This window comes from Crocodylus siamensis, chromosome 10, assembly GCF_052110815.1.
Source record: "Crocodylus siamensis isolate JL-2025a chromosome 10, ASM5211081v1, whole genome shotgun sequence".
In the NCBI taxonomy this organism is placed as follows: Eukaryota; Metazoa; Chordata; order Crocodylia; family Crocodylidae; genus Crocodylus; species Crocodylus siamensis.
In genome coordinates, this window is record NC_143404.1 from 20,983,945 (window position 1) to 21,000,908 (window position 16,964).

The 16,964-nt window shown below is 44.7% G+C and overlaps 1 protein-coding gene across 1 annotated transcript in view; it reads right to left on the reverse strand.

The window, feature by feature from the left end:
* The window catches only part of ATP10B (ATPase phospholipid transporting 10B (putative)), a 237,458-nt gene that overhangs the window by 93,466 nt on the left and 127,028 nt on the right, over nucleotides 1-16,964 (reverse strand). The window contains exon 3 of the mRNA XM_090064914.1: nucleotides 1,043-1,336. Coding sequence (XP_089921040.1) covers nucleotides 1,043-1,317 — 275 coding nt within the window. The 5' untranslated portion in view covers nucleotides 1,318-1,336. The remainder of the gene's footprint in view (nucleotides 1-1,042; nucleotides 1,337-16,964) is intronic.

The window sequence follows — 16,964 nt, forward strand, 5'->3', positions numbered from 1 at the left end:
GTTGGACTAGATGACCTCCTGAGGTCCCTTCCAACCTTAACTTTTTATGATTCTATGAAATGTATTTTATTTAGGGACTACAATTGATTTTTTTCAACAAAGGAGTTTTGAGACCACATATTCAAAGACTGTGGAACTCTCACATAGTCTTTGAACAATTTATAAATATTTGTCTAATTTAAAAATAATTAGATAAAGAAAAAGAAAAATGGAAATCAGATGTTAGGAATCTTAACTGCTAATGGTAATATTACAAAATGGATATTTCAAAGTGAGAGTTGGGTAGGCAGCTTTCATCTACCTTGATCAGTTATTGAGTACCCATAGCAAGATTCATCATGCCTAGGTCTCCCTTTTTATAGCCAGTACTTAATGCAAAAGACTGATCTGGACATACGACCTAGCTCTGGCCAACCCTTACAAATAAGTACAATACAGAAGAATATGGATGAACTGAATATGGTTCTATTACATTTTAATTGGGTTTTTTTAGATTTTATAGGGTTTTAGTGAATTTTTTAATATAGAATGTTACAGATAGCACAAAAACCTCTTAAAAGCTTTTTATCCTTAGTAGATGACATAATTCCCAAATTTGGCAGACTTCTTCAATAAGTACAAGAACAGCATTCTAAATTAAATTCTAAAGGAATTTTTTTTTTTATAGATGGCTGCACTGACTGCCATCCTTATGGGATACAGGCCACAGGTTCAAAAAAGCAAATTCCTGGCCTACACATTTGTGTAATCTTCTTTGTTTAGCATCTGTTTACTTTAAATTAGCGCCCTATTCTTTAGTTAACCAGCCAATACTTATTTCCAATGGATGTCTGAAGATTAAGTAATTGTCACCTAGATTCTCATGAAAAAAACCAACCCACCGCAAAAAAGGGGGAGGAGATTATTTCCCACTTCCACCCTCAATCTTCTGCAAAAGGGAGAAACAAACAAACAAACAAACAAAAAATCCAGACCAGATCAATAATCAGGTGTCAGTATTTATAGCAAATGAATCATATAATTAATTATGGCATGTGTGCACCTGTGAAACTGTTCAAAGAGATTTTGGGGCAAGAAGGTGAACCAGGTATACTTTGTGGTCCGTATCCCATTTCCAGCATAAAACCTAGAAACGATCTCCCAATCTTTCTGAAGTCTCCCATTGTTGGGAAACACAACCCGCCATTTGTTTAAGTTGTATCTCAGCCCATCTTTGACAGTAGACAGCAGAGGTGTCGATTCTGATAAAGTCTCTGAGGATCTTTTAGCCACCAGCCATTGCCAACGATACAAAGCGGAGTCCACTGACAAAGCCATTCACAGCAGTAAGGCCAGACTGAAAGACAAATGCATTACAAAGACTGAAAACCAATTCCATTATGGTAGAAAATTAACTTTGCTCCTTTAAACCTTTACTGGCAAAACACAAACAATACTACAGTTCAGTGTATTACTTGTCTAGGCTTTTAGCTCAGCGCTTTCTATACAAAAGGCATAGATTAACTGGTACAACACAGCCATTCAGCATGGAAAAAAACTCCATTTCTAATTCTATGGGAAAAATCTCCTATGCTGTGTGTGTCCACACTGCAAACTAATGCAGACAAAGCAAATTCAGCTGATTCCTCACAAAACGTTTTTGTACCTCTAAGTCTATATTATTTTTAAGTCACAAACTGCAACCAAAACTGTTTGAGACTTTTTCTTTAACTGTCACACACATTCACAATAGTTCTTCTATTTGCATTTTCTTACAAAGATGATTGGTTCAGGGGGCTGAATCTCAATAGTTATAACAATAATGAACTGCAATATCAGCTTAAACTCATTTAAATTCACATAACATTTCCCCTAAATCTTCGTAAAAATCTGATTTGAATGCAAAGTGCCAACAATCAACAAAATAATGGGCATTTTATTGGTAAGATAGGTCTGTCAACTGAATTTGCTAATACTAGTGACATTATGGTATACTATGTTTTGAAACTTGTTAGTACAATTGCTAAAGGTAATAGCACAACAATAGAGACCTTCTATAGTTAAAGTTCAACAGGACCATACACATACATTATATACAGTTCCACCGATAGTAAAAGGTATGGGTGTGGAACTTGGAAGGACATATATAAATGTACTGGCAAGAAAATAAACAAATTAGAAAAAAAGCTCTGACCTTTTCTATATTCAGAGCTAACTAAAGGTTTATTAGGAAACAACCTTGTTAAACTGATACAAATAGAGTGTGGATAATCTTGGTCTGATTTAAATGTGGTTAATACTGATTTAGATTAATCATGCATGGAATCAGCTTTAGCTAAATTTAATTTAAATCTAGTTTAAACTTGATTAAGGATCATCCACATTGGCTGCATATGCACATTCAAATAATCTGGGAGAATTCTCCCAGTCTTGTTCTCCTGGTAGAAAAACTTACCCAGAGCTGCAGGCTGAGGCCCTGAATAGGGGAGAGCTTGCAGTGCTGACACTGTGCAGCCAGGTTAGCCTGCCAGGTGACAGATGGCAGCAGCGCATACGGTAGCTCTGATTGACTGACCCAGACTGCCCATGGTCAGCCTATGTTTCCTTGCAGCATAATATAGGGATTGTGAAGGAAGCATGTTTGGCCCCCTGCTGGAGAAGCAGAGTACAGTGAGCAACACACTGTCTCTCTGCTGGGGGTGGGGAAGGGAGGGCAAGGAGATGCTAGAGGATTATGTTTTCTTCTGAGAGAAGCCACAGAGTACAGACATATGCTTTCCCAGGAGAAACTTTCCTGGAAGTGATTTCACCCTTGTTGTACCCAGGTTATTTTTCTTCTTGGAGAATAGGTCTGAAAATCTGTATACATTGGTTTCTGCTGGGACAGTAGTGATTCCTCCAGAATAAACTGAATGTTTGTACAAGGCCTTTGTTTTGCAACAGATTAAGTAAATTGATTTTTAAAGAGATTTCAACTTTAATCAAGGTACCTGTAATGTAGCCAAGTACTTTGTTTCCCTACAAACCACCTATACATTGCCTATGATGCTCCCTTCTAAAATACCTTTCTGTGGCAGGAGTCCTACTCTCGGAGCCCCTCCTGCAATGGACCAACCGCCTGCTTACTCGTCTGCCACGCCTTGATCTTACTTGTGATTAATAGATGATTGGAATCAGCAGGAGGCTGCCCATTTTGATGCACTCTGATGACAGGGGGCGCTGTCTGCGGCTCCTTTTCCTCCCCTACACCGCAGCCCAAGCCTCGCAGATGGTGCTGGTATGATCTGACTCGGGCCATATTATTATGTCTCCTTACCACCCCTCCTCACTCCCCCTCCCCACTCTCGGGGCTCCTCGCTGCCCCCCTAGCACAGGGCTTCTCACTGCCCCTCCTCACTCTCAGGCTCTTTGCTGCCCCCTAACTCAGGGCTTCTCACTGCCCACCTAGCTCCGGGGCTCCTTTCTGCCCCCCTAGTCGGGGCTCCTTGCTGCCCCCCCAGCTCCGGGGCTGGGCCAATGCACCCCCAAACAAAGCTGCGCCCTCTCTGGTGCCAGGAGACCCCATGCTATCGTGGAGCTCCTATGAGGCCTCCTCCAACCCCTTATAGCCTCACCCGGTCCTCCGGTGAAACAGAAAACAGAAAACAGAAAACGCAAAGCCCCCGGGCTACAACATAAAAGCTAGACCGTTCTGGTCAAAATACAAATCTCTCCCTACCAGAGAGAGAGCACATCAACCCCCAGCAGGAACCAGGGGATGTTCCGGCCGTTGGAGTTCTCCCCTTTGTTCTGGCTGAGTTCCTCCTCCCTCGGCTGCCAGAGGAGAACTGCCCTCCTGGCCTTCTGCCTGGGCTTAAGAAAGGCTAAGCTCCGCCCCTTCCTGGCTCTAGGTTTCCCTGGTTGCTAGGGCAACCAGCACCTGCGCAGTCCTGGTGACTGGCAGCTGCACTTCCTCCTTCCCATCACTAGGGGTCTCTCCCGAGCCGTTTCTGCTCTCAGTCGCAGGGCGCCTGAGAGCTCTGCGACACTTTCCTTTAAGAAAAGTGTGCCTAATCTTCACTGGCTGCTACAAATGTTCTTGTAGCATTATTAAATTCAAGTGTACAGATATCAAGTTGTATGTAGTGCTAAAAGTGTTGGAGGGGGGATCCCTTGGATCCCCAGCATCCCATAGTACTTTGCTTTCCCTCCCTGCTCAAAGAGGGGGGGAGAGCACATGGCAAGATGTCAAAGAACCATGATGTCACCCAGATGCAGTGCTGCAGTGGGAGCACTGGTAAGACTGGATGCCACTGCAGCTCTTCTGCAGAAACAGCTGCTGGTACCACAGGGGTTTGGTGGCAGTGTCATGGATGTCAGCTGCCTCCACTGTAAACACACTAGTTGTTGTGGGTGGTCTTGCAGAGATGGCAGTGGGAATAGCTTCACCTGAAAGCAACAGATGGATCCCTGGTAGAAACAGCTGCTACTGCCACCGCAGGAGCATCAGGAAGGGCTGCTGATTCCTTATAGCCTGTTGGAGAGGACAGGCTGCCAGTGATAGGGCTCACTGACAGGCTCCCCTGGGGCAAGGGGAGCAAAAGTCTAGCCTTTGAAGAGACTTTGTCATACGTGCGCCAGGGAGAGCACATAATGCTCCATTTCTGTAGTGCTACGAATGAATGTCTGTTCACATCCTGAAGGTGGGTGACTGTAAATCATATAATTAATAGAAATGAAGAGGTCCTAAGAGTGCATATTATGTAACACACACACTTGGGGTTGTGTTTGGTAATGTGTGTGTTTTTGGTTGTATGTTACAAGTGTGTGTGTGTTCATGTGGGCAAGATGGCCCCTGGTGTTCTGCCCTGGCAAGCCAGGGCCTGTATCTGGGCAAAATATATAAAACCCTCTGACTTCATTGGTCAGAGGAAGCAGAAGATCCTGGGCCCTTTTTTCTGTTTCACAGCTATTGCATTTCAGCCTAGCTGTGTGGCTAAACCCCAGCCATATGTTTGGTGGCAGATTTGGGCCAGGGTGAAGTCTGGCATGGTTTGAGCCAGGGTAAAACCTGGAATTACTTGTTGTCTATCCAGGCCTTGGTGCAGTATAGGTCTGGCTGGCTTTTTGCTGCCCAGTCCAGGCCCAGTGAGATAGGCCTGGGCCTCCTTTTGTCCCTTTTGTAGTTTATGTCCCAACCAAGCAGTGTGGTTGGGTGCTATTTGTAGTTCAGGTCCAAACCAAGATAGGCCTGACCTTTCCTCCGAGTTCTTTCACTGTTTTCTGCCAAGCAGAGATGGGATTGGGACTAGGAATTTTGGGGTGTGGTATGCTGACAAAAGCTGTAGTTAACCACTGAAAGTCAACATGCGGAAATGGAGGTCAGCGCTCTACCACATCTCCAGGACCAATGCAGCCCTTTGCAGTGCAGAAGGACCCATACTCTTGAACAGCTCCCCGCAGTGCTGTGAACCCAGGGAGCAGCTCCTGGGACTCTGGTGTGGACTCCCCTCTACAGCCCATTCCTGAAGGGCAAGTGTACGGTTGAAGGCCCCCAGAACTATCCTTTGGGGAGCCCCAGGTTCCAGACTGCCTGGATATGGGTGAAGGCTATAGACTTTGCTTTGTAGTTAATATTATTTTCAAACTTTATTTAATGTTTTCTTTTGCTTTTAAAAAAAATTCTTTGTAATAAATTTGGGTTTTGTGTTTACACTGCTTTCAAGGAGGGTTATTTTTTGTTTTGTTTATATGTCTTACCTGAGCAAATTAGAGTTCCCAGATTTCTGGGTGGGGCCTTGAGCCACAGGTATAATTTATGGGGTACCCTGAAATGTGAACCCGGCCGTTTTTGCTGCCTACCTGTGCCTGGTCAAAGGGTTACATATTATTTCCTAAGCAGCTCCATAAATCTGAATTTCACCACTTATCTGCATGCACTCTAGTAGCCTTTTTGAAGTGCAACTGTTCTGAATCATAAAAGGAATATGGAGCAGGGTGGCACTGTGGTACCATGAAAGGTTCATATATACTTCAGAGAATCAAGTACACTTCACTTCAGTGCTGCATTTTGTAGGTCATTTCTGCAGAGATTATTGTGCCATACACAGTGTCAGCAGCTTGGTGGCACATATTACCGATCTTTAAAGGCTAACTGAAAGAAAAATAAAGATAGTATCTCTGAATGGATTTCTGAGGCAAGGATGAAGCTGAGGTAACTTGCAGCAAGTCTGGGTAGTTTTCATGTTAGAAGCTCAGTATATTGGTGCAGGCAACTCCACTTTGCTAAGCCTGATCTAAACCCATTTTTTCCTGTAGCAAAGAGGTGCAGACGTTCACCAACAGTGCACACTGCCCCTGAAATGTTCTGTAGCATCTATAAGGGTACACTGCAGACAAGTGTTCTTCTGGCACAGTGAGGAATTGCTGAAAGAGAACAGAGTTCATGCTCCAGTGTGGGTTAGTGTGCTCTTTGAATTTTTGTTCCTTGTTTTCAAAGGTGTAGGTTAGCCAGCAGCCACAGTCTGATGTGGCATGAGACACCATTAAGGAAATTTGACACTACATTAACAATGTTTTGGGGCAGTTATAAAAAAATTCTCAGTAGCCCTAGGTACAATTCCTTCTTTTATTCCTGAGCACTGATTATCCTTGCTAAAAAAATACATTGCCTCCATGTTGGCTTTTTCACTGCTCTTCCATTTCATAATCTTTGTCTGTCTAGCACAGGGATGTCAGGTCTGGTAGGTCAGATGAGATGGATAGAACTTGATGATGGAGCACTGCAGGCCATATATTTGACACCCCTGGTCTAGCACAACCTGGTTCTCCATCTTCTACAGTCCTCTACAGGACAAGACAGGTATAGTTGGGAAGAGAAGACAGCCAGTAAAAGAAACAACATGGAGTAGGGGTACATGTCTTTGAAGAAAGGGCCAGATATTGTGCAGCAAGTGGGCAGTGGGAGAGAGTTGAGAGAGTGGGATGAGATGGCATAAGAGGAAGGATGGTTCAGAGATTAGGACCAGAGAGTTGAGAAACCTAGGCTCAATTCACCCACTGAGTTCAACACCCACTTCACTAGTCTGACCCCTTATATCTCCTCCAGATACTCAGGCTCTACCCAGGGCTGACTTGACTAGTGGTGATGCACTGGGGGTGCACAGGGGTCCACATGTACCCCCTGAGAATGCCAGTGCACCCCCTGACCAGCCATGCTCGCAACTCAGACAATGGATAGGGGGCAGGTGGGAGCACCAGTGCCCCCCCCGTGAGCACTGACTGGGGAGTGTGACCCCCCCATTGGTGCGATTGGCCATGGGAGAACCCCCCCAGTCACTGACTGGTTGCTGGGGGGGGGGCCACGTGCCCCCTCTGACTAAGGTGGCACCAGTCACCCATGGACTTGACTCTCCTGCTATGCTAGCTGAGATAAATCCTGGGTGAGTAAAAAACAGTTCTAGCAGGATCAGAGACTCATAGTTTAAACCTCAGGTCCCCAAACAGGCCAAAAGCCAGTGGAAGAATGAGTCTATTTGAAAAATTTAGCTTTATATAAAGGGTATTGGATCTCCCTTACTTGTATGAGCAAATTTGGACCACCAGCACTACTTGCAAGGTACAGCAAATTTAAAGACAACCGAAGCACACATGTGGATTTTACAGCATTAATTGCTTGTTCACAGGAGGCAACACAAGAAAGTTAAGATGAATTAACCAAAGGTGTGAAGTTAATGCAAATAAATTAAAGCCCATTAAGCCTTTGTGTGGGTGGCCTCGTTCAGGAATAAAGGAGACTGACTCACTGAGAAGCTTCACATGATTCATCTTCACCATCCTATGAGCTCCCATATTGATAAGACATAAGGGTCAACTTTAAACAGAAAGTGATGTTCAGCCTTAACTGCAGGGGAGCCAGTACTGCTGTAATATTATTTTAATCAAAACTGTGGGAGCATCTGCAATAAAGACACAATGTTCATATCATCTGGTAGTTAGGAAAAAGAAAGGTTATATTATTATATCAAAGAAAATGCTATAGTCAAAGTTGTGAGAAGCAAAGTTTTTTGGGGGGTGTTATATTTTATTGGATCAACTGAATGGTTGGGATAGATTTAGGACTGCTTTGGAAAACTTTTCTAACTTTTTCCCAACTGTACAGGGAGCCAGATATCACCCCCCAAAATCCTTGCCTCTTGCATAATTCCTGGATCATAACAGCTACAACATCACTCCAATGTTACCACAGTCAAAGTTTTTTTTGAGAAGGAGGGCTGGAATGAACCTTTATAAGACATCTAGTCCAACCTCCTCTCTGAGGTAAAAACTTCCCTATCCAACCAGCCTATACAAATCCATTGTCTAAACTTGTAGCACAACTACACAGTAGGGGTGTACTAAACAGGACATATTCAATTCAGATTTGGCCCAGATTGGGGACAGTGATTTGATTAGTTGATTCAGATCACTGTCCCTGATTCGATTCAGCTGATCCAAATCTGTAGATTCGACGCTGATTCAGAGAATCAGTGATTCAGCCACAGTCATAGCTTTAAATGTTTTTTCTACATACCTTGAGATACCAGGCATGGCTTGTGAATGCTGCGATGGTGGAGCAGATGGAGCATCCCATGGGACCACGTGCGCCACCCCACGCCCTGTGTGCTTAGCAGTGAACCCAGAAGTAGACCAGAAATACTTCTGGTCCACTTCTGGATCTATGGGGGAGCACACTGGGAGTCCCGCCTGGACCCAGGATGCACCAGTCACCAAGCTGGGGGGGGGGGGGTGAGGGGGCACCTTGGCGCACTACCCAGTGGACCCAGAAGTGGACCAGAAGTGTTTCTGGTCCACTTCTGGGTTGGCTGCCGAGCGTGCTGGGGAGCCCCCCCCCCACTCCTGTGGGACGCTCCATCCACCCCAGCATTGCAGCATCCATGATCCACCTGAGGTATGTAGAACAAACATTTAAAGCTGTGTCTATGTTTGAATCACTGAATCTTTCCAAATCTCCCTGGATCAATTTGAGGGTTCTGATTTGATTCAGAGAAATTAAAAGGTCTCCTGATTTGATTCGGATTCGGAGATTTGGCCATTAAATTGGGCCAAATCTCCGCCAAATTGAATCAGGTACTGAAGCTTCACAAAGCCCTACTACACAGTAAACCCTAACCCAACACAAGACATAACATCCTGACCTGCTATAAGTAAAGCTGGAGGACCATGCTGGCCAGCATCCTGCTGCTGTATAGCTGTCAATATATGCTCATGCTCAACAGATCCCAGGAAGAAGGCCATGCCCCCTGCTGCAGAGGAAGACAAAAACACTGACAGTCCATACCAGTCTGACCATCTGACCCCAAGAATGGCCATTAACTCTGAGCTGAGGGGCAAGACCCTCAGGAACTTCCAGCATTTAAGTCCTAGGAGGAGCACTGGCATACCCCAGTCAAAATCCCCAGCTTTGGCTGCAACCAGCATTCAATACCTCTGAGGAAGTCTTAAAAATACCCTGACCCATATAGCAGAAGCTGTTCTAATAGTGAAGAAGTTTTTCTTGATATCTAATCTAAAGCTACTTTGCTTCATTTTCAAGCCACTGGTCTGTGTTCTACTCTCTGCAGCAAGAGAAAAAAGATGTTTTCTCTCTTCTTTACAGCAGCCCCTCAGGTATTTAAAGACTGCTATTATGCCCCCTCCTTAAGCACCTTTTCCACAAGCTAAACATGTGTAGCTTCTTCAATCTCTCCTCGTGTAACTTGCCTTCTGAGCCCTTTAACATGAATTGCCCACTTCTGGACCCTCTCTAACTTCTCCATATCCTTTATAAAATGTGGAGCCTAGAACTGCACACAATATTCTACACGAGACCCAACGATCATCTCCCTGAGAGCCTCATATTTCTGGCCTTACTTGTTTATATTATATGCATCTATATAGTTTATAAATATTATATGTTCTGGGTATGTGGGATATGTTTAGGTTAACTCACCAGAACCCCAGTTTGATACATCTAGGGTAGATTTTTAAACTATTTTCATTTTAGTTAAAGAAAAAAATACTTTAAAATTACAAACAAGAATGAAGTGAAGTTTTAATTCAAAGAACCATAGGTATTAAAAGTATTAACAGTTTATTAAATCAGATCCTTTTTTCTCTCCTCCAAAGCAAGTGTGTTCACTAGTGTGTTCACTATTTGTCTGGTCAGCCTAGTTTTGAAGTATATAAAAAAAAGTGCCACCCCCATGCTTTGTGGAAGACTCTTATACAACTGTAAAAAGATTCACAACTGGGAAGGCCTTACACTCCATTTTCTATTCTTACTTTCACTCTAGTTCATTAACACATAAATTAATGAAAGAATGACCTTGCTCTACTTAGTCTTATTCAGTTAGGAAGCAACTTTCTTACCATGGCTTCTTTTGTACTTTGGTGGTCACAAATAGTGCTGTATCCACAGAGAGAAGGGATGATCAGTGCCAGCATGCAATTAACAGTCTCGCAGGAAATGTTAAACTTCCTCTCAAAAAATGGACAAAAGGACAACTGCTAGGCCATGAAAAAGAAAAATCATTTAGCTGGATACATAATCAGAGCAGCAAGCTAATGGCTTCCTTGTCACAGGGTTGAAAATGTACCACAGAAAACAACACAAGTATTTAGCATTTGGATCATGAAGAACGACGAGGAGCCTGACTTAGCTCATCTTGACTACGAGAATGACCTAAGGGAAAAGGAGGGGAGTTCTGTCAAATTATTATCTTCTTATGCCAGCTGGTATGCAGAATGTTTCTGGTCTATTCTGGGACACTTTCTGAAGGGTAGGAACTCTGTAAAATATCACGTCTTCTGATAAAAGCAGTTATGCTAACATTAAAATAGGTGCTCTTTAACTTATAGGGAAGTGTATTGAGCTAAAAAATGTAGATAATCTCACATCCACAAACTCAGAGCACAGTATTTAGAAATCTATATTACATGCACATGTGTGAAAGGAATCAAGAGTAAATCCCTCTAATATATGGGTGCGTCTACATGTGACGCTATGGCGATGTACCATCAGTGGGCACAAACCACGACACTGACACTACACTGCTGTAGCAATGAGCTACTTCCCTATAGTGCATTGCTATGGTGACTTAGCTTCTAAAAATAACCATGTGCCACCGGGACAGGGCAGTAACAGCGGTTACTGCACTGTCATTCAATACTTCCTAAAGCAAGTACCAAATGATGGTGCAGTAACAACTACGTCATGGGGGGCATGTGTAGATGAGCCCTATGACTGGTGGAATGGACCAGACACTGAAACTGCTGTTCCAAAACGTCCCCTAAAAAACACAAAACTAAAAAACCAAGACAAACAAAACCTGATGCAAAGACAGAACTGAATTACTTTATTTTTTCCAAATGTTATCCTGTTGCTTGTGATTGGCCCGCTATGTTATTTTGGCAAGAACTCTACAAGTGTTAACTGCTGTCAATGCAAAACAATTCCATTTTCTCCTGAAGCTGACCACTATTATAGCTGCTTGATTTTAAAAGATAGACAACAGCAGAGTCTAGCTGTGTGCATAGGCAACTGGTAGGGGGTGCACGTGCCCCCCTTGCAGGGGCCCCCCTGATAGCCAACACTGATGCTGTTGGTAGGGCTGGTGCCCCTCCGACAGGGCCACCAACATCAGTGGCTCCTGTGGGTGCCCCCCACCCCAGATTCAGGAGGCACCAGTCACTCATGGCTGTGTGCTTTACTGCCAGGTGGAATATCATCTTGGTTTTCATATCTCTGAACAGGCAGTGGTTAGAAGTATTATTGAAGCAGCCTGTTTGGCCACAAGTCCACGGAGCCCCTCATATTTCTTTATTCTTTTTTGGCAGTCCCTCACAGTTGAGGATGATTGTCTTCCGTGATTGTCTTATCTGCACGTCTGAAGTTGACTGATGAGGCCTATCTGGGATCAACAGACTGGCAATATCTCAGCTCAACTCTTTTCAGACTTGGAGAGCTGGGAACAAAAGTCTGAAAAGTGCATGGGGAGAAAATTCAGGAAGTGATGAAAGTTAAAGATCCAGTACATCATCCAGTCCATCCTTCTGTCATACATAATTGTCTTCTTAGCATACATCTCTGGTGGGTCATTGGGCAGTCTTTTCAGAAGTTCCAACTAATAGGCATGAGGTTGTTACCTTCTCCCTATGGAATCCTACAGAACAGGTTAACAAACCCGGCTATCATGAAGCCAAATTTTCCCTTTTCATTCCATTATTCCTCCAGGTACCACCCAGTGGACTAAATGCTGAACGTTATGCTTATAGGTGAGCAATTACTCCAACATGGGTCTAACTATACAGCATAATTGAAAAACAGGGCTGGGAAAAAGAAAAAGAGGCTACCTAGTACCACCCCCTGGTCCAAGTGGCAATATCCCTGTCTAAATCATCCCATTCAAGTATCCGCCTAACCTGCTCTTAACAACTTTCAGTGCTGGAGATTCTACCACCTCTCTGTTCCAGTGCTTAATCACCCTCTTAGTTAGAAAAGTAAATCCCCTTTGATGTAATTTAAGTCCATTACTACAATGCAGTGTCATGTAGTAATGTCTGAGCTAGCTTGAGTCCTGGAAGCACTTTACCTGCAGTACCGTGGCATGCTGTCTGGGCTAATATACCTTCTTTCTCAGTAGGGTTAATTTGCCTGGATAAATTGTAGTTTACTTAAACTACCAGTAGCTTGTTCAGAAATAGCTCAGGAATCTCTACACCAAGGGTGGGAAATTATTTTGGTCCAAGAGCAATATAGGCTGTTTTGGTGAGCTGTTGTGGGTCAGGTCAGCACCCCGCTCTCCCCCCAGCAGCAACTCATCAAACCTCCCTATGTGGGATGGGGCCTGGGCAGTGGTTTTCAGGAGTGGTGATGGGCAGGCAAGGCTCGGATCACAGGGCAGGGCCATGGGGTGATGACAGCATGGAGGTGGGGCTGGGTCACAGCCATAATCTGCTGCCCACATGCCCCAGCAATGGGTATGGGTTCCATGGGCAGAGGCATACAGGGAGTGGATCACACCTCTGCCCTGCTCCAGCCCTGCTTTGTCACCACCCCGCAAATCTGGCCCTGGCCCTGGCCCTGGATGAAGCTCCCTGCCCACCTACATATTCTGCCTGTATGGCTCCCTGGAGCTGCATCTGAGTTCAGGGCCAAGATCTTGGGACGGTGACAACCTAGGGCCAGGGCAGAGATGGAAGCTACCACCAGGCCTCACTGGGGTGGGAGGGAACTGCAGCACTCATAATGGGGAGAGGTGGGCTATGAACCCCACAGAGGAGGCTTGAGAGGAACTTAGCCTCCCTTTCCCTTCCCCGTGCCTGTCCTTTCCCCCATCGCAGGGGGAACAGTCTGCAGCTTGGGGAGGGAGGAGATGGTGGACCCAGTAGTGACTCCATGCCTTGCCATGTACCAGTACACATAGTTGCCAGGACTAGGCTGAGGGCAGCAGAGGCAGGCAGTGCTGGGGCAACCCCATCCCATGCCAGCCTACAACTCACCCTGGGATGCCCATGAGGTGGTGGCAGCCGCCAGCCCCACTGGCTTAGTGTGGGGCAAAGCAACAGAGCAAAGTGGTACAGGGGCAGTGGCATGGCAGGAGCCCCAGTGAGGGCACTGTGCCCTGGGAGACCAGCCCCCAGCCCTGGCTCTGGATGCAGTATCCTAACCAGGGCTCCCAGCACTCCCGCTGCCTCTGCATCACTCTGCTTTGTGCCACTCCACCCTATGCTGCCCCAACCCACACCAAGATGGTGGGGCTGGGGGCTGCTGTCACCATGCAGACATCTTGGGGTGGGCTGGCATGGGACAGGGTTGCTCTAGTGCCACCTGGCAGGGCTAAGGGATCTGCCGTGGGCTGGGTCCGGCCCATGGGCCATATTTTGCCCACCCCTGCTCTACACAGTGATTTTGTGCCAGGGATACCAGGAGCTCCAATGGGACTATTTGGAGGAGTTATTGCTCAATGTAAGGGTAGTCCAGCCCAGTATAATTCCTCTTTCTCCTCTGTGTTGATGCTTGGAAAGCATGAAAATAACCATGTAGCCAAACTACCTATTTAGTGATTAGACTCCAATATATTAGTTCTCATCAGCTCCTCCATACTTTTATCATTCTTCATTAATCCCCCTAAGTGTATGAAGACCTAGATGCTATACCAGTGGTGAATTTAGTGGTACCCCATTTCAAAAACTCATTTATTACAGTGCTTACCTCTTTGCAGAGGGGCAGTGGGGACAGAGAAGCAGCTACAAGAGGACAATCCTGATCCTGAGTTTATCTCCTCACACCTCCCAGCACCCTTCAAAGGCCCTCACTGCACCACATGGTGTCCCAGCACCCACCCTAGTTGAGAATTACTTGCCCATACAGACAGTGCCTGACCTCTTATATGTAAATTAAATCAAAAGGGAAAGCCACATGGAGTTAAGTAGCATGTGTTCATACTGAAGAACTAGAAGCTGAACTGTAAAAACTGATTTAAATAAAACTGGAAATCTAGGCAGGGATGCAGATACTTTTAGAATGAGAGGCAAATGACAGGTATAGGTCATTATGGACATTTTATTTCTTTGAAAACTTTTACAATTAAAAGAAAAAAAAAATCATACACCACACAGATGCCCAGAGATGTCTGAAAGTTTTTATAGCTGTTCTACACCATTATGAAAAGATTTACATATGGAAGTTTGCAAGAGGTGCTTTGCTTTATAAAAGAGTGAAATGAACAGTAAGCCTACAACAGAAGTGCTTTAAAAATTCTAAGTCACCAAAAAGTGTTGAAAAATCTTAACTTCTTTGCATCATGCTATTTCCACAAAGGTTAGCAATGAGCTTCAATATGTAATTTGCTAACATGTATTATCAGGTGATTCAGTGTCTTGAAGTTTAGCTTAAGCATTGTCAGTGAACAATATGCTATTCACAGAGACAATCACATTAAACGAGCTGCTCCTTGCCATTTTCACATAGATGAAAATACCCAACACCTTATTAACTTCAAAAAGAGTTACAAGGTATTTTTAGAAGAGATACTTTTTTGCCTGAAGGTTCTACTGTGCTACTGTACAAAGGATATTGTTCGTGAAATGCTATTGACCACTCTGTCACACAAAGGGGATTTTACATATGGCACAAATAAAGCTGTAATATACTTACTGCAGCAAACTGCCATTAATTGCACCTCATGCTGCCTAAGGCTGCCTGTCTTAAACATAGGTTTTTTGAAGACTAATTTATTTTTCTTTTCTTTTATTCTACTTGGGAGGAGAACTATCACCATTGTTCATCATATATTTTCATTGTACTTGGCCTGAACATCTCATCAAGAGTTGAAATGTGTTCTTCCCCTACATACCTTCTGGCACCTCCAAGACTAGATTCAGTGACCCAGACATTTTTCCAGGCTGATGTTGACACTTCTTAGGTAACTTTCACTGTGTTCTCAGGCATAAGTTCCCCATACCAAAGTGGGATTAACACAGGATGCGTGTCTGAAGCACAGAATAATTTTTTATACTATGGAGACCAATAATTTTGATATCCTCATTTTAGTGAGGGGAACAAGGATGGTGATGGGACAAAAGGCTGTTGAAATGTTGGACAATGCAGGGTGGAACAGCACTGTCCAAAGTGTCTCAACCACTTCTGTATGTGTTATAAATGTGTGAAACACTGATATTCCTATCTATATCAAAGGTTTCTGAACTGGAGCCACACCACATTTTTGTACCACAATTTGTCTATGCTATCTATCATCGGCTTACTTAGACATTTCTTATGACAATATTACTATGAAAGCTGTAGAAAAGACAGATTAATCTTTTGCAAGAAAAGCATGACTAGGACAGAACTTTAGAATTTTAATCATGTATCCAATAAACATATGATAAAATTATTTATATGCACATATGCCACATCCCATATTCTATTTGTCACTGCTGCAATTAGAAGTCATGCCAAACTGTTCATTTCAATGAAAGGGATGCAGCATTTTACTAATGCTGAATTCTCACCTCCCCCTTCAGTTTTGTATATAGTTGGAAGATCCCTTCTTGGTTTTTTTATCTCTAAGGAGGATTCATAGATTTTCATATACAACCAGTGTACTACTAGACAGCTGTGATCTCTCAGCTTTTCTGACCAGCCAGTACAGAAAAATCTCTGTTATCCAGCATGAGGGGTGAATGGGGGGGGGGGTGCCAGTAAGCTAAAAGTGCCTGTTACCTGAGGCACAGGGTTTCTGGCTGGACCTGGGTGGAGTGGCGGTGGCTGTGAGGAGGGGCAAGGGGGTAGCTGGAGCTGCTGGCCATGGGTGTTGGGCTCCTGGTTCTGACCCCGGGTGGGATGGGAGGGGCTGCAGGAATCTCTCCGAGGGTGGGCAGGTCTCAGCTGCACCCTGGTGGCTCCAGCTGTGGCCCTGCCCTCAGTTCTGGGAGCTGCGAGCCCAGCCCCACTCCCTGAGACAGGTGTGGCATCCAGCCATTCTGCATGGGCCTGTGGGGCTGAAGCCACTGCCTGGGAGTGTGGGCCTCCTGGCTCTGACCCCGGGTGGGTTGGGAGGTGCTGGTACTGGCATTGCCCCCCACCCCATTGCATCCGGCTGCACGCCAATCCCCTCCACAAGCTGCTACAGCAGGGGGGAGGGGCATGCATGCAGCCAGGGAAGAAAGTGGTGCAGAAGGCAGGAAAGTGGCAGGGTGCAGCACCATGTGTGTCCCGCTGCTGAAATTCTGGTTAATGGAGCATTCCGGTAAGTAAAATCTTGGATAACAGGGATTTTACTGTAATAAGAAACCCCCTCAGAGGCAGAGGGAAGAACTGTTCCTACAAGCACTAATCAAGGGACAAGTGCACATAAACCAGTTCAGTGCACATAAACCAGTTTGAAAATGGCTGAAACTGGTTTGAGATAAACCTGGTTGAATGTAGTATCTGACTTAACTGATTTGGCTCAAACTGGTTT